Source organism: Puma concolor, chromosome F2 (assembly GCF_028749965.1).
Source record: "Puma concolor isolate L17-30 chromosome F2, mPumCon1.1.hap2, whole genome shotgun sequence".
NCBI lineage: Eukaryota > Metazoa > Chordata > Mammalia > Carnivora > Felidae > Puma > Puma concolor.
Genome location: NC_141684.1, coordinates 38,788,169 through 38,806,833, shown reverse-complemented (window position 1 = coordinate 38,806,833; position 18,665 = coordinate 38,788,169). Strand labels below are relative to the sequence as shown.

The following is an 18,665-nucleotide window of genomic DNA, read 5'->3' as shown; positions in this document are numbered from 1 at the left end:
GTTTAATTTTTTAAGAAACCATCATACTGTTTTCCACAGTGACTGTACTATTTTACATGCCAATGTACAAGGAGTCCAATTGCTACACATCCTAGACAACGTTTATTTTCTGGCTTTAAATGAAAAGAAGCTGAGACAACACTATATTCCGGATATGGATATATATACATATACGTGTACATACATGTATGTGTATATATATTGTATGTATAAATCTGGAAATTTATATACATATAAAATAGTCATCCTAAACAGTCTGAAGTTATTTCATTGTAGTTTTGATTTGCATTTCCCTAATTAGTGATGTTGAGGTTTTTTTCACAGGTTTATCATCCATTTGTATATCTTTGGAAAAATGTCCGCTCAAGTCCTTTCTCCACTTTTTACTTGGAATGTTTGTTTTGGCCAAAGACCTTTTTTTTTTTTCCTGAGTGGGGGGAGGGGCAGAGAAGAAGGAGACCAACAATCCCAAACAGGCTCCAGGCCCAGCACAGAGCCCGATGTGAAGCTCGATCTCACAACCATGAGATCATGACCTGAACTGAAATCAAGAGTCAGATGCTCAACTGACTGAGTCATCCAGGCACTCCTGGACAAAGACCTTTAAAAAGAGACAAAAAGGAAGACTTTCCAGATTGCTAGATCTAGTCAAGAATAATTAGAATATGCCTTCTAGATCTCCTGGGAAACTAATCATGGAGAGGAGGATCTGGTCAGAGCGCAAATCCAGCAGAAGAAAAGAACTTTCAACTCTCCAAGAACAGAGATTCCTTCCTCTTAAAGGACCTTCTACCTCATTTCAGCTCTGTAGTTTTCAATGCGTTTTTCTTTTATGGCAAATTTCCCTATATTTTAGTGATCACACTACTGGTAGCTTTATTACTAATGACAGTAGCTATTTAATAAGTCATAACTTTTATTAACAGTCATACTGTTATTGCGATATGCTAAGCACCATGCTGCATCTTACATGTGGTATCTCATTTAAAATTAAGTTCTCAGGGCACCTGGATGGCTCAGTTGAGCATCTGACTTCGGCTCAGGTCACGATCTCATGGGTTTGAGCCCTCAGTTGGGCTCTTTGCTGGCAGTGTGGAGCGTGCTTGGGATTCTCTCTCTCTGCCCCTTCCCCACTTGTGTTCTCTCTCAAAATAAATAAGCTTAAAGAATAAAATTAAGTTATCTGCTTCAGCCCTAACAGTTTCATCTTGACTGCTGTTATAAAAGTAAAACATCTTTAGCACACATGAAAGGTTTTCATCCTTTAGTCCTTCAACATTCCATTATCAAGCAATATCAGAGTCTCAACATCAGCCTTAAATAATATTTTCTAGGTTACACAACGACTCTGTCTTGAATCTACAAAATCAAAAATCTTTTTTACTTCAAGCCCAGGAAGTACATTTTACCTCAAACTAATAAATTCAAGGATCTTTTTTTTTCTGCTCTCTTTTGCTTTTTAAAGGCCAGACATCTTGTAAATACTTAGATAGCTCGAAAGTAACACAACTGATTTTTTTTTTAGCTCAACTAGAACATATGTATCCAAGTTAAAGTTGTCCTTTTATCCCTTTGGAAAGCTATGTGTTTCTTCAAAAGATGTTGATAGTGATAGATACATTTTTGATACACTTTAGAAAATGGCTTAAGAGATAAATGCTTTACAATTATTAATCATTTAATCTTCACAAAACCCACAGAAAAGGTACTATTACCACCTCCATTTTACAAGTGAGTATACGGAGACCTAGAAAAGTTAACTAACTTGCCCGCCACCGCACTGAGTAAGTGGCAGAACTAAGACGAGAACCAAGGTCTATGTGACTCTAAAGCTCTGGCTTTTGCCGTGAGTACCACTGTTTTAATAGTGAAATAGATGTGATTTGATGATCTCATATAGTATTTGCTTAAAATTTATGAGGGTTTACTTAATTAGAATGGCACTAGAATGAGATGAAATCCACCTAAGAAAACAGCTCTACAATGGATAGAAGACTTTTCAAAATTAAAGTCTTATTTTTCAGCTCTATCATACCATTTCCTCTCAGGTTGGGCTCTTCGCCCAAAAATACTCCGAAATTGTAATTTCCTGGCAAAGAGCTTTAAAGGAAAAGAAGCTGAGATTTTTTTCCCCTTCTTTCACCCTTCAGAGTCTTTCATTTTTATTTTCTAAGAACGTTTCACTTACCCTCAACTGGAAAGCGATAGGATTCCTTTTAATTTCTTGTAACAAACCTACTGGAAGAAATGCTGCAATACACTCCCTAGCTTTAAAGACACAGTAATGCATATTACTTTATTAACAATAAGTTTAAAAAAAAAAACAAAAACCAAAGCCACAAAAGGCAGACAACACAAAACAGCACATCTGAAAATGTTCTGACATATTCATGTCCTGTTAAAATAAAAACTAAAAATAATCTAAGAAATATGCACAACTGTAAATCTCCTAACTTTAACCCAGGTCCTTATAAAGATTTTTAAATACTCAATAACCATACCTAAATTTGAGAACTAAAAAAAGGGAAGAGAATCTTTAATTGATTAAGAATAAAAGAGGAACTTCCATATGAAACTTGCCAAGGGCAATCCATGTACCTGCTATACAGAAAAATCTTCTATGATTTGTGCCAAAGACACTACCTACACTTTAAACCTGGATTTATTCATAGATTTTGTCCCTATTTATTTCCTGCACTTCAAATTCTGAAGGTAATATATAAGGATTTAGTCCTCATACACTGACAACTCCTCACTCCCATCCCTAGAATACTGGAATTAACTAAAATTTTAAAAAATTAACTGAAATTAACATAAATACATTAAAGGTATACCTACATTAATAAAAGTGTAATTTCAAGGAAAGTTTAAACTATGACGGTATTAACGTGTATCATTCAGTGAGTTGTGTACTCTGCTTTCTGTTTAATGTTTACAGACTTTCATAAATAGAGACGAGAACTGTGAAGACAGTGGCTCAGTTCTGCTATTTGTGCAGATGGACACTATCTTGCTTGATTTCTCAGCACAGTTTGATTACACAGTAACAGTACATATGAAGCCATTTCTCAGTATTTCTCTGTGGTTCTTTGTAAACAAATTAAAAGGATTATGATCCTTTATGAAAACAATTTTTGCTTTTTTTTTTTTAATGTTCATTTATTTTCTTTTTTTTTTTTTTTAATTTTTTTTTTCAACGTTTATTTATTTTTGGGACAGAGAGAGAGACAGAGCATGAACGGGGGAGGGGCAGAGAGAGAGGGAGACACAGAATCGGAAACAGGCTCCAGGCTCTGAGCCATCAGCCCAGAGCCCGACGCGGGGCTCGAACTCACGGACCACGAGATCGTGACCTGGCTGAAGTCAGACGCTTAACCGACTGCGCCACCCAGGCGCCCCAAATGTTCATTTATTTTCAAGAGAGAGACAGACAGAGACAGGGCACGAGCAAGGAAGGGGCAGAGAGAGAGGGAGAAACAGAATCTGAAGGAGGCTCCAGGCCTGAGCTGTCAGCACAGGGCCAGACACAGGGCTCAAACTCACAAACCGAGAGATCATGACCTGAGCTGAAGTGGGACACCTAACTGACTGAGCCACCCAGGTGCTTCAGTAATTTTTGCTTTTCTAAATTGGGGTTATTTTTACCTGTTTGGTTTTGTTTTTTTAGAAATAAAAATAGGGGCGCCTGGGTGGCTCAGTCGGTTAAGCATCCGACTTCGGCTCAGGTCATGATCTCGCAGTCTGTGAGTTCGAGCCCCGTGTCAGGCTCTGTGCTGACAGCTCAGAGCCTGGAGCCTGTTTCAGATTCTGTGTCTCCCTCTCTCTGACCCTCCCCCCTTCATGCTCTGTCTCTCTCTGTCTCAAAAATAAATAAACGTTAAAAAAAAAAAATTAAAAAAAAAAAAGAAAGAAAAATAAAATTTTAAAATCCCAAGGATATCTAATAGAAAAAAATTTTGATTATAAGATAAACAGCCTAAATACTTTGCCCATAGAAATTAAAAATAAACAAGTCTAAGTGTAATGCTACAGTATTTGCATGAGTATAAATACCCTCTGAAATTCCAATGCACTTTTGTAATAATATCATGAGTTACCAAAATCTAAGTAATGTTCTAAAATGACGGAAATATTTTTTAGCTGAATTCTGTGGGCTTAAGGTAATAACCTGTTCCCTTTTGGATGAAAAATTTGGATATTTTCATATTAAAACTTAAGAACTTAGGGAAGTTTGGAATAATTTTTTCTCCCCTTCACTGCATATAATGTTCCTCCTCTTGGTCAAAAGATAATTTCAAGATGTACTATGAACCCAGAAGAGAAAAAGACCTCTAATAAGCAAAAACGGACACAACATGCATGTATTTTACTTTCGGAAAGGGAGAGCAGCTGTCAGGTCAGGTCATTATTTCTGAGATAAGTAGCAGTTTAAAGAAGGATATAGTAATGAGAATGACAGATAACAGTAAAAGACAAGACTAAGTTTAGGGGAAAACCAGTTACATACAGCAACAAAGCTTCAAACACACCAAAAGAGCACACTTGACTGTTTCTATGAACTAAAATTATGAACGGTTCTATGAACTGCCTCTATGACTTTTTATGAACAAGAAAAGCAAGAAGATGATCTGCTTTCTTGAAGTTTCAGAAGACTGAGCCAAGTGCCTTCATTTTGGTATGATTTCAGTCAAAACTGGTTATATAAAAGTGTTTGTAAAATACTTAAAATATATTGCTTAAAGTGGTTTACTTCATTTATTTGAAAAACCCATTACGTGGTACACCATACTTCACAATGATGCTAACTATAGTTAAAATTATAACCATATCACTATATTGACAGGCTCTTTGAAATCACAAGGATTTATGAATATTAATTAAAGCTATCTAATCAAGTGCTGAGAGTCTATATAAAAGGCAGAGAGGGGAATCCCACTGTCTTATCATTAGCCTAGTACCTGAATTCTCTTCTATTAGAAAAACAAAAACAAAAAGCCTTGGAAGTATACAATAAGAATCTAGTTCATGGAAGAAAAATTCCATCTGCAGGGAAAGAAAATCATCAAAACACTTTCTTCTCAAGAGTTAATTAGTACATACATTTTTTTTTTTTTTAATTTTTTTTTTTTAACGTTTTATTTATTTTTGAGACAGAGAGAGACAGAACATGAACGGGGGAGGGGCAGAGAGAGAGGGAGACACAGAATCGGAAGCAGGCTCCAGGCTCTGAGCCGTCAGCCCAGAGCCCGACGCGGGGCTCGAACTCGCGGACCGCGAGATCGTGACCTGGCTGAAGTCGGACGCTTAACCGACTGCGCCACCCAGGCGCCCCCATACATTTTTAATTTCCACTGGAATTTTATGCCATTCCATCATTTAATTTGACATTTATTTCTTATAATTCTTAGAAATTACATAAATATAAATTTTTTCATGGCAATCATTTCTCTATGATCCAAATATCTATGATCCAAATTTCACTGATTACTAAAAATGTTTGAATGGATAATCATTGGAAAATAATTACTGGTTGCTGTTTAACTGCAAGACAATAGATCAACTTATAGGTCCAACATATCAACTTATAGATCCAACCTAATGTCTTTTATTACAGTAAGTGATTACACCAAAACTAACTCTTTCTAAAGTTATGTGACACAGCATCAAATGTAAATTACCCACCACATCACTGAGACAAATATCCTGTATTATCTAATCAAAAGCACAATAAAACTTAACTAAAGGGGCTAATATCAAAACTAAAAAGGAATAACATATGGCATTTAATATCTGGATATACTTCATTTTGCAATTCATCATACTGTAGTCAGTTAGAATTGGATTTATACAGCAGCCTCAAAAGGTGCCCTTGAATTTTGTTTGTGCACAGACAGATATACTTTTATGTATGCAAGACAAAGCAAGCTAAAAGGTCTACCTTAAAAAATAAGGCCTGAAATCTAATCTTATCACTAGTGGTGGTTTTTGTCTTGGATTCTTTTATTTTCTTATCTTTTTTGTTTAAGAAAAGAAGAAACTAGGTCACCTAAAACCCTCAGGAGGTGAGAAAGAAGTAAGGCTGGATATTAGGATAATAGTGGGTCAAAGGGTAACCAAAGTAAGAGAAGGGAGAACATGAAGGTAAAAGTCCACTCAAAATAGTCTCTACCATAGAATTTGTCTACACACGCCCAATTGCTGGCTTAAAACTTAGAAAAATAAAGGTATGGTAGAGATTATCCAGAGGAAGAAGCTCAAAACTTCCAGTGCTATCAGATTTTTTGACACAGTATCCCACAGTGGGAAAGAATGAGTCAGTTCTCCCATTTGTGAAAAAAACACTATTTAAAATTAAAGTGGCACTAACCACACTAGTGCCAGGGTTAATGTCCTAAAATACCATTTCTCACTAAAAGAAAGTAGTGCTTCTTGGACAAATGGTCGATTCCGGATCCAGGACAGGAAATGGACATAATGAGCCCTGAATATCTTATCACTGCAGACAACGAGGAAGCTACAGGTCACGTTGTCCCTGAAGGGACTTCCACTGACGAAAGACGGGGGGACACTTTGAATTTCAGCAACAGTAACTGCAATGGATTAAAATCCATCAAATATGGGGCGCCTGGTGGCTCAGTTGGTTAAGTGTCCAACTCTTGGTTTCAGCTCAGGTCATGATGTCATGGTTTGTGAGTTCGAGCCCCACATCGGGCTCTGCACTGACGGTGTAGAGCCTGCTTGGGATTCTCTCTCTTCCTGTCTCTCTCTGTCCCTCCCACGTGTGCTCTCTCTAAAAAATAAATGAATAAACTTTAAAAAATAAAATCCATCAAATATGCTTAAATCCATTAGCTCATAATGGCACTTAAAAAAAAAAAAGAATTGCTTCCCTTTGGAGAAAAATAGGGAACTAATTCATTCTCTTGAAAATGTGTAAATAAAGGGGAAGAATCCAGCATTTATCCTGTTTTATTTTATAAAGTGTACCACTGGGTAATCAAACAAAAGATGAGGGAGGTGATTCTCTATAAAAACATTCCAACTAATAAATGAAAACAAAATGATGTATTTAGAAATTCACCATTTTGCAACATCCAATGAATTAACAGAAATAAGCACTAACCATCAACAGCTGCTAATATCAGAAAAAAGAGACGCAACTAGACATGAAGTGACTAATACAGTCTTGCCGAACACCACCTATAACAATTCCTATGGGATCAAAACTGAGCCCGTCAGTCTCTGGATCCAGTTACCCATTTGCAGAAAATATGGAGGGCAAAAGAATATCTAGAATTGCACCTTGTGTAAGCTGTCAGCAAAATCCAGGCTGTGAAAAACTATAAACAGCTTGAGTTCTTCAACAGGAAAAAGAAAAGAAAAGGGATAGAGAAACTAATGTAAAGATTAAAAATGACAACTCCTGGGGCACCTGGGTGGCTCAGTCAGTTGAAGGTCTGACTTTGGCTCAGGTCATGATCTCACGGTTCATGAGTTCGAGCCCATCAGGCTCACTGCCGTCAGTGCAGAGCCTGCTTTGGATCCTATGTCCTCCTCTCTCTCTCCCCTTCTCCCACTTGTGCTCCCTCAAAAATAAATAAACATTAAAAATAATAAAAGTAACAACTCCTATAAAAACTATTTTTTTAATTGGCAAGACTAACCCTAGAGTGTCTAGCAATGCACATTTAAGTTACTACTATAAAAGTCAGGATACGGGTTACTTATGGGGAAAGGCAGCTATGACTGGGATGGAACACTAGGAAGGGAGTGTGGCAAAGTTCTTTTTCTTAACCTGACTGGTGATTACAAAGGTGTCTGCCTTAAGCCAAACATCAGTTTTTCACTGATGCTTTTTTTTTTTGCAGTAAAAACATTTTTTAAAATTTTTTTGATGTTTTTATTTATTTCTGAGACAGAGAGAGACAGAGCATGAGCAGGGGAGGGGCAGAGAGAGAGGGAGACACAGAATCTGAAGCAGGCTCCAGGCTCTAAGCTGCCAGCACAGAGCCCGACGCGGGGCTCGAACTCACAGACCGTGAGATCATGACCCAAGCTGAAGTCGGACGCCCAACCGACTGAGCCACCCAGGTGCCCCTAGTAAAAACATTTTTTAATAGCAGGTCACCAGGACACCTGAATGTTGCAAACACCTAACAAAGGTTTGGTATATTCCCCATTCTCTAGATTCGTACAGTGAAAAAAGAGGTTAAAAAAGAAGTTAGTGTCCATTATTTCCTCCCAATCCACTTCCTCTCCTAAGGGAACCACCTAATACCACATTTCAAGCCCAACACATTCACTTTTCTGGGAGTTGGAAATTCTAAGAAATAGACTATAAGGTACCCAAACCTGTTCCTCTCCAGGTCTTCTCCACTCCCAAGTTGCTCAAACACAAAACCTAAGGGCCAGAATTGACAATCTCTTCTCAATCCCCACATCTAGTCTATCAGTAAGTCCTTCATTTCCAACTCCAAAATATAATTTAAACCTATCCACACTTCTCTCCATCTCCACTGACTCCACCACCTAACCATGAACTATTCCAATAGATTCCTAACTTGTTTCCCTGCTTTTATTCTTAACCCTCTACAATCTATTCTACCCAAACCAACCAGAATGATTGCTTGTAAAAGCATAAACTGCTTAAAATTCTGCTTAAAACCCTTTAATGACAGCCCACTGCACTTTTACATCCAAATTCCTTTCCATGGCCTGCATCATTGACTCTCTGCCCATTTCTCTGACCTCATCTCCAACCACTTTCTCCCATTTTACAATCCAGCCACAGTGGCCTCATTTCAATTCCTCCCGCACACTAAACTCTTTGCCACCTCCAGGCCTTCTCACAGCTTTCCCTCTGCCTGGAATACTCTTTCCAGCTACTCACGAGGATAACTTGTCACAACCCCATGTCACAGCTTTAGTATTACCTTTTCAGAGAAGCCCTGTCCAACCATCCTATAAAACAGGTTCCACCATTCTTCTCTATCAATACGAGCTATTTCTCTCCTTCACAGCTCAAGCTCCAACTGGAGTGTATGTTCTTCTATGAGGTCAAAGATTTCAACTGCTACATTTAACAATGCACCCAATATGTAGCATTTGAAAGGCAGTTAATTAATAATTACTAATATATGAATAAATGAGCAATTGAATGAACTCAAGGCTGACAGCCAATTTCTGTCATGAGCAATGATCAACGAGTAAAGAAAGCCAGTTTTTAGAAAGAAATAGGAGAATGGGGCAACTCAGCAGACTCAGGAGAGATCACCTAGCTCCAGAGAGAAAGAGTCAGGGAAATTAAATGTGTATTACCTTTAACTTATGCTTTCCTCAAATATGTAAAAGGTCTACCTAAATTACAAAAATAATTTTAACTTGCATTCTCCAACTACAGGACTCTAGGTCCAATGGTCTCACAAAATCAAAAATCCTGAAAATGAAAAATGATCTGGACAGACAGTAGTAACATTCTGTATTCTGAATATAGAAACTATCTCATCTTTGGAATCACATATGCTCAACAATTTCCCATTTTCTAAGTGTGAGAGTGTGTGTGTGTGTATACCAAGATACTAATATTTATATCAAGATATCCGCAACTATCTGAAAATGTTACTCTATTTGACCTCTTTACTAAGGTGTCTGGTATCATGTAAAATTTATAAACTAATTCAGAACCCACTATACTATCACATCTCTACCTATATTATCAGCAATATTAACTGTTTTCTGCAATTCTCACTTTGCTATGAAGTCATTTTGTAAGTTATGTCCTTTAAGATACTTTTAAGAAGTTCAAGGTAATCTGTACCTTATTATTCGTGGCATGCAAACAATGAACTTATTTTTAATGTTTATACATGTCTATTTACTTACTTATTTGTATCTATTCAACTTTAGATTCTGTGGAAAAACCAGTTGTAATGAGACATTTCAAATATAGAATCTGTTCTAAGATTCTAAGAATTGAAGAGCTAAGAATTGAAATTAGAATAATCCTAAAATATGAGGCAATTCAAATAAGATCTCAACAAAAAAGAAACTTGGATCAAATAAAAAAGAAAGTTTCTATGAGATAGTATAAATTTTTCCTTCGCAGAAAAACTAAAGACCTTTGTTATTTAGGAAGGGGAGAACTAGTAGGAAGTCAGAAATTGAGGCAATCATAATTATAGCTTTGCACGGGGTCATTCTACACCAGGAGGCAAATGAGCCTTTGCCTGATAGCAACCTTTATGTATTACATATTCTTTTGTGAACTGTCAGACATCATAGACCACCGTTTTCCATTTTCCCATACTTCAATTGGGACGTATATAAAATGTTCAAAATACTGTGACTTTTAAATTACAGCTTCCTTTCTCCCTATCACCACTATCCTTTTTAGATTTTTTTTTTTTAATTTTTTTTCAACGTTTATTTATTTTTGGGACAGAGAGAGACAGAGCACGAACGGGGGAGGGGCAGAGAGAGAGGGAGACACAGAATCGGAAACAGGCTCCAGGCTCTGAGCCATCAGCCCAGAGCCTGACGCGGGGCTCGAACTCACGGACCGCGAGATCGTGACCTGGCTGAAGTCGGACGCTTAACCGACTGCACCACCCAGGCGCCCCAATCCTTTTTAGATTCTTAAAGAATATCTCTATTGTGTATATAGGTAGTTACCCCAGTCTGGATTCCTCTGGCAATGCCATCATAGAGCTTTTAAGTATGAGGATGGAGTCTAAAATGAGATAAGTTTCTTGACTGTCACTACAACATACGCCAGCAATGTTTTTTCAAACTGCAGATCACAACCCATTAGAAGGTCATGAAAATAATTTGGTGGACCATGACCAGCAGTTTTTCAATGAAACAGAACAGAAAGTAGAAAAATACCAAAAACATCCTACATAGTACGTTGTATGAAACTTCTGTTTCAATTTGATATGTATGTGGGCCTGTCCTGGGTTTCCCCATCAATTATTTTTTTTAATTTTTTGAGAGCCACTAATATATGATGGCCTGAAGTGATGGGTACCTTTAGTTGGACACAGACTTCTTTGAAACCAAAAAAATTAAATTCAAAGCACTTCCCCCCACTTCTACAATCCAGAATCTAGAAGTACTCAATTTAAACCTTTTATGATTTTTTTAAATTAATGTATTTATTTTGAGAGAGAAAGAGACATAGCACGTGAGCTGGGGAGGGGCAGAGAGAGAGAAAGAGAGAATTCCAAGCAGGCTCTGCACTGTCAGCACAGAGCGGATGTAGGGTTCAAACTCCCAAACCATGAGAACCTGAGCCGAAACCAAGAGTCGGATGCTTAACCGACTGAGCCACTCAGGTACCCCTAAGCCTTTTGTTATTAAACCTCTACTGATACACACTTCTAGAATGAGCATTTAGATGACTTAAGAAAAACAAATTTCAACCCAGCTATGTTTAATATATGTTTACCTTTTTCTTTACATTTCTAATTCTTTGGTTCTAATATATGCTATCTCTCAGCCCCTTAAAGAACAAAGGATAAATTAATCTTTGCCTCAGGTTGGCCAAAGACTGAGTTTATCTCCTGTCTTATGGTGCAACTGAAGTTTGCTCACCAGGACCAGCTCCAGATGTTACTGTTCCCTCTTTAGGAAGGAAGAGCCAATTGACTGGTCCCATCTACAGGACTTAAGTCAATTACAGAGGAGTTGGTGCCATCCCCAATTAACGGAGAAAAGCCAAAGGGAGGACAGATACGCTTAGGGACCCTGTCATTAAAAAGATGCTCCTGTTTGTTTCTTTTCTTTCCCTCTGAACTACTCAGAACCTCCTCCCCTAGCTTGCCTCTAAAGTTGGGAGCTCCCCGCAGGGCCTACTTCAGGCTATTGGCCTTTGTTTTTTTTCTTCTTAGAGGTCATCTTCTCAAAGAGAACTCTAGCTCCCAATCTCTACTATAATAAGCACAGAAGAATTTTACTTTGTAACATTCCAAGGGCGCATGAATCAGTAATACAGACATAAAATGAAGCCCATAACTCTTGTCTTTGCAATGTCTTCATGATTTTTGTCATACCCTAGTATCTACTTAACTGATTTGTTGCTTTGTCCCACACAATTCAATTCCAAGAGTTGATAGTTCCTGCTGTCTGTTTATCTGCATTCCCAATTTCTGGCCTAAGGTCCGGGCTACTGATGCTACAGGCTGATTGATATTGGCTTCTCATGCTGAGGAATCTATGAATACCTTATACTTTACCCTCCTGTATCATCATCCTTTTTTTTTTTTTTAATGTTCATTTATATTTGAGAAAGCACAAGCAGGGAGGGACAAAGAGAAGGGGACAGAGGATCCGAAGCGGGCTCCACGCTGACGGCAGCTAGCCCACGTGGGGCTTGAACTCACGAACCCACGAGATCATGACCTGTGCTAAAGTCAGACGCTCAACTCACTGAGCCACCCAGGTGCTCCACCATCTTTTACTTTCACTTTTTCATTCCCTACTAAGTTATCTTCTGACTGATATTCCATTTATTCATAGCAACACTTTCCCTTATGAAATAATGGTTTCCTTACCTTCACTTTTCATTGAATGCACTGTATAACCCTAATATTTTACCTTGAGTCTTCAACTTTACTTCCCCCAACTACCTTTACACACTATTAAAAAAAAAAAAAAAAAAAGAAAAAAACTGCCAAAGAATCCAACCATAGCTTAAATCAAAGAACTCTCCTTATCCGTCTTGAAAGTAAATTTCAGTAGCTTACTCTCTTATTATTAGCCTTCCAGTGTTTTCACTGTCCCACACCAACTTTTCCTCCAAATATACCTTAACCAATGCATTTTACGTTTTAAATAACTATTAATTCTATCATCTAACTGAGGAACAAGGCCTGTCTGATACAGTATATCTCTCCAGCAATTAATTCTGTCCGCTCTTTAACAACTATATAGGTGGTATATATGACTACCTATCCTCAAGCAACCAGAGTTTTCATGCTACCCACCACCTGTCTTTCATAGAGGCCGACCTCCCCTTTTATGAACGTTCTACTTGGTGAAGAGCCCATGTTCTGATCATTTCCTTTCCTATCTATCAAAACTTATCTACTGTGTGGTCATTTTTCTTTCATCTAGCAGTTCCCCTACAGATAAATCTGAGAAACTCAACTTATCAAAGAGCTAATAATTAATAACCATTTGATGGACTTCCTTCCCAGAGGAACTTCATTTTAATAAGGACTTATAAAGACCTCTGTGACAGACCTTTTAAGGAAACCTGGGGAATCTAAAAGCTATTCTGATACCTTAAGTCAGGGACCATAGGTGACCACATCTATTGCCTATATTTAACACAGCCTGGTTGGTGAGACCAAATCAATGAAGTGAGGTAAGAGGGGCCTTCCAGATCCTCTAGTCATGATTCTCAGATCTGGCTGCACAGTGGAATCTCCAATTCCCAGAGGAAAAGGATGATACCAAAGAGCAAAGGCAGGCCTAACACCGAGGCCTAACACCAGGTCAGATATATATTAACAACACGCTAAAAATATAAAGACATGTATGGGAATAACAAATACCCAATTCAGGACAGTGACTACCCTTTGGGGGAGAGGGAGGGAATGCAACTGAGAAGAGACATACTGAGGGAGCTTTAACTATATTTGTAATATTTTACTTCTAAAGCTGGATAATGTGACCCATAAGTACTTACTAAATTAGCTTTTGAATATCTAAAATTTTGTAATTGAAAAAAGTACAATATGAAGATGGCACACACTCAAAGGGATATAATATTAGGAATACAGAGAAATACTCTAGGCTAGAAAGCACTCAAAAAAGATACTTTATGAAGCAGGCCTTGAAGGAAGAATAAAACATAGATTACTAGCAAAAACTAACATAAACTTCTCTAAATGAAAAGCATGAACAAAGGCAAAGTTGGGAGTACCCATAGCCTACAACCTACATAAAAGACAAAGGGGAAACTTTAGAACAGATTCATTTTGGAGAAGAGTAACAAAGCCTGGGGATTAAGTCTGAGACCAAGGGATAAGAGTCTTGGGTACTAAGTAGACTAATGTGCCCCAATCCAAAAAAAAAAAAAAAAAAAAAAAAAAGGAAAAGCATGGGGGAAGTGATGTTTTAACAAAACAAATCAGAAGCCATGTGCAGGATGAACTAAAGTAAACAGACTCCTATGGGTCATTAGGAGGTTCTGTAGGGCAGCAAAAGGGGAAGAGAAGGTGGTAAAGCACTGAGAACCAGGTCCTAGTGCCCTATCTCTACTCCCAACAGAGCCTTTCTACTGCTAAAAATTTTTGAAAACTACTGCAGTAAAGTACCTAGTTGGAAGGCACTGCTGTAAATCATGTATGACTGTCATAAAACCCAGGAATGGGGTAGGAATATCAAAAATGAAAAAGGGAAAAGAAGATGAATCCAGACTTTTTGGTGGAGAATTCAACAGGACCTAGGGACAAACTAGATGCAATAACGAAAGAGTGGATCTGCATGAAAAAATAAAAAATACCAACCAAATAGCAGCTGTTGGTCATCCAGACTTGAACACCAGCAATATACATGTGAGCATGTCAAAGTGTTTGAGCTACCCAAGGGAGAAAAGCAAAGTGACATTCCTACAGAGATCAGGAAAAGAACAAGCCAAGGACCCACAAGACTGTACCCAGAAATGACCACCACATCATGGAAGGCTAAGCAAGCAAGCAAGTTTTAAGAAAGAGGTATCACTATACACAGTGAGAGGATGCACAGCCCCGTACAGCCAATCAGACTCAGCGTTCTGGCATTCCTCCCCCTGACCAGATTATTTGACCTGACTTTCGATTAATAAGGAAAAAATAAACTAGCAACATTTAACATCATCAAACACATTGTGAAGCACTGGGCTAAGTAAGTACTTTACACACGCCCTCATTTAATCCTCACAACACACTTTACAGATGAAGAAATTAAACATAGAACAAGCATAGTAAATTACAGAGCCAAGATCTCTGTTTCTTAGGACAATAAAATAAAGGAATGTGTATATAAGGTTCCTGGCAAATAAAAGGACCTTAATGGCAGCTATATTTTATTATTAGAAGGTAATGATCAACAGGGAGAAAAAACTCACTGTCAGTAATCCCTGTCACGGCCTTCCGTGTGGCAAACTCTTTTGGTGTCCTCAGCTATAAAACAGGATCAATGCCTGTAATCCAAACTATTTAATAGGATTGCAATGATGATATTGTGAAAATGCAAATGCTACGAAAAAATTTTAAGCCATATTCGAATATATGGGATTAATGTCACATATCTTGCTCTTCAGAAATGCCTTCCTGGGTCAACACAAGTCTCTCTGAAGAGAGCTAAAAATAAGCCTGTTAGATGTGCAAGCACCACTTTGCAAAGTATAAATGACCATGGAATGGTTACATACACCACCACCGTCTCCCCCTGACCCCTCTAGGTTTTCTAATGCCCCTACAAGGCCAGGGGTTCCCTTACACCTGTAATGAAACTTTGAGCGCTCAGAGCTAATGAATAGAGAGAACCTCCACTTCAATTTGGACTTAAGTTGGCCCTCGGGCATTATGTCACAGGTGCCCCCCTTCCCATTTTTTTTCTATGGTATTAAAACTGGGTGTCTAGTCAACACTAGAATTCAATACTTTACAAAATGCCAGATAAGAATCTATCAAGGGCTCTGTGTGATAGCAGGTCTCTTTTGGAAACCCCTCCACAACCCCCCTTTCTTCACCTGAACAGATGGTTTCCAGGCCTTAAGGCTCACATGTCTAGTTACCCAATTCACAACAGCTCACAAAGTTCCTACCTTTTCAATTATTCCATGTTCCTGAATATATCACCTTTCATCTAAAGATCGCTAAGTATCAAAACCCAAGAACTCCTTAATCTTCACAACAGCACTATCTGGGAGAGAGATTAGTACATTTTATAAATTAAAAATGAAAGACCTAGGTTAAATGTTTTAAACAACATCATTAATTGACACTGATTCATCCTTGGGGGGAAAAATACCCACTATGAACTTACATCAATGGACAGCCTTGATTTAGCTAGATCATTTCAAATATTAGTTTAAAAGTATCTACTGTGTACTCTTACTCTTCCAATACATTAAACATGAAATATAAACTAACAGTAAATACCAAAGCATCACTATTTTTATATGCTAGAAGAAATACAAAAAAAACTATAGGAGGGAGGGGTTCTAATTTAAGATTCCCACTGCCTTGCATCCATAAATACTTTTGAACTTGACGGCGATAGGGAGAACACCTGTCAGGGCAGTATATCCACAAGTTTTACAGACTGTGTAGCTATTAATATTGAATTCCTTAAACTGTAAATAAATAACCCGCCTTCTCAAATAAAAGGCAGTATTATGAAAAACATTTGACAAGAACGCCTACATAGCTGTAAGCTGCCTAATTAATTTCCTAGTTTTACGTCTCGGGGCTTCGTGAACTTGCCGGGAGGGAAAAGTCCTCCCGGCCCAGGAGTCCGGCCACGGGGAGCCCGGCGCTGCCCAGCGACTTTCCACGCCGCCAGGCCCCGCGACCGCGGGAGAGGCGAGGCTCGGCCTCCCCTCGGGCCCCGTCGGCGTGTGGACAGACGCGGCCCGGCACTCGGACGTGCCTCCGACTCCCGACGGGCCTGGTCTGGGCCCCGCAGTCGCGAAGGGGGTCGCGGTCCGGCCTGGCCTAGCCGCCCCCGCCCGCGGCCGCCGCCTCCCTCCTTCTCCCGGTTCCCCACGTTCGTTACCTCTTGGGCGCTGGCGGCTGCTCCATGGCGGCGGGGGACAGAAGGAGGGATCTGGTGGGCGGTGAAGGACGGAGGGAGGCGAGGAGCCGGGGCACCGGCCGGCCGAGCCCCGGGAAACACAGGGGAAACTCCAGGAACTCGGACCAACTTTCCCGTAACTCCTCGGCGGATCCCCCTCCCGCTCGCGAGTGCGGCTCCTCCCGGCGCGCCCCGCCCCTCGGCCGCCGGCCGCGGTCCTGGGAGAGTGGGTGGAGCCAGACGCGGCCCAGGCATGGTGGGCGGAGCCAGGCCCTGGTCGGGCGAGCGGAGTCGGGGGCGGAGGGACGCGCGGGCCACATGGCTGGGAGGAGGGGAAAAAGCGCGGGGACTGGAAGAGCTAGAGGCTAAGGCCTAGTAGCGACTCAGAACCCGTCTTTTCTGGCCATGGGCACGTTCCTTTGAGCCGGCCAAGAGCTGCCGCTGCACGCTTGCCTTCATTGCGTTTGCCCCAAACCGATTTGACTCATTTATCTGGATTTCTCAGGGACACATCCCAAGCATCTTGTGCAGCCTTTTGAAGTGTTACTAACTGCCCACGCTTCCTTCTAGTTGTTTATAATTATTGGCTATGTTTTCCCGCAGCCATATGACATGTGTAGCTACAGCAGTAGGGATTCTTTCTGGAAATTCTTGTTTGATGTTGATTGTAGACAAGTTCCTTGCTACATTTCACTATAATTACGTCTAATTACAAAGAAAATAATTACTGTAGTGAGATCTCTCAGTGCACCAATTTCAGTGAGCTGTGGTCTTGCCAGCTATTCACTTGGGTAACCTGGAAAACCTATCACAAATTATGGTGCATAGAAAAGTACTCAAGAAACGTTTGTTTTCCTCCTTCTTGTCATGGGCCCTCTCCCCTACCTGTTCCCAAGGCCCTTACCTCATCATAATTTGATCCCTTCATTCATTGTTTGTATACATTTAACCTTGAATTCCATATGTAAATATCTTTCTTAGGACCATATCCAGGTGCTATGTAACGAGTTTCCTTGCTTTCCTTAGAAATTATCAAGATTTAGAGTCATAGAGTCTTTTTGAAGATTAGAATGAAGTCTATGAAGAGAATGTTAAATAAAGGAATTTGATGAACATTAATCCAAATTAAACATGTCTATTTGCAGTTTTCCTCTTTTTTGCATTGTTTTGATATGTAACAAACTTACATGATTTATTTTCAAACCATTATATTCCCCCCTAAATTTAGTTATGTTCAACTTTAGACTATTCATTGTTCACACCTAAAGTCAAATTCTGCAAACAAGAGAGATCACAAAATTTTATACTCATTTGCATTATTAAAGATCTATAGTCTAATACAGAAGTAACAAGACAACAAAAAACTAAATTGTTAAAATGTAAAATCTAGGAAGAACCTTTGAAATTATTTCATTCTATCCCTCATTCTGATCCTCACTTCCATGCCCTAGTCACATCTTCTTATATTTCATCAGAAATATCTCTTTCAGAGAATGTCATGTCATCCTCTTAAAAAAATTGTCGTATTTTGAAATGGGATCAGTTGTCATACTTTCAAATGGACTCTGAATTGTTACCAATCTTAATCTCCAGAAAGCCTTTCCCAGTCGAATCACCAGCACCACCACTCCTCCCACTCTCTCTGACATTTATGTTGTGAAAGAGATGTCTCTCTTGTATGTGCCCATAACACACCGCGCTGGCTCTTGTATGATGCTTATTGCACTGAATTGAAGTCGTTTATTTGACTATCATCCCAACCAAGTGAGTCTGCTGAGAATCACACTATGTCTTTACTCTATCCTTTGCATAGCAAGTACCTTGGATATAGTAAGGTTGGATAGCCAGATTCACTCCATTCTTTTCCATTCCTTTCCATA

The 18,665-nt window shown here is 39.2% G+C and overlaps 1 protein-coding gene and 1 long non-coding RNA gene across 2 annotated transcripts in view; both read right to left on the bottom strand.

Moving 5' to 3' along the window:
- Positions 1-16,979, bottom strand: part of STK3 (serine/threonine kinase 3) — a 287,866-nt gene extending 270,887 nt beyond the window's left edge. The window contains exon 1 of the mRNA XM_086694926.1: positions 16,768-16,979. Within this exon, the coding sequence (XP_086551052.1) occupies positions 16,768-16,793 (26 nt within the window). The 5' untranslated portion in view covers positions 16,794-16,979. The remainder of the gene's footprint in view (positions 1-16,767) is intronic.
- Positions 7,879-11,615, bottom strand: LOC147571964 (uncharacterized). Its single transcript, XR_015246485.1, has 2 exons — positions 10,606-11,615; positions 7,879-10,367 (listed from the first exon to the last, which is right to left on the bottom strand). It is a non-coding gene; the product is annotated as an uncharacterized LOC147571964 (long non-coding RNA).
- Positions 16,980-18,665: the final 1,686 nt, after the last annotated feature.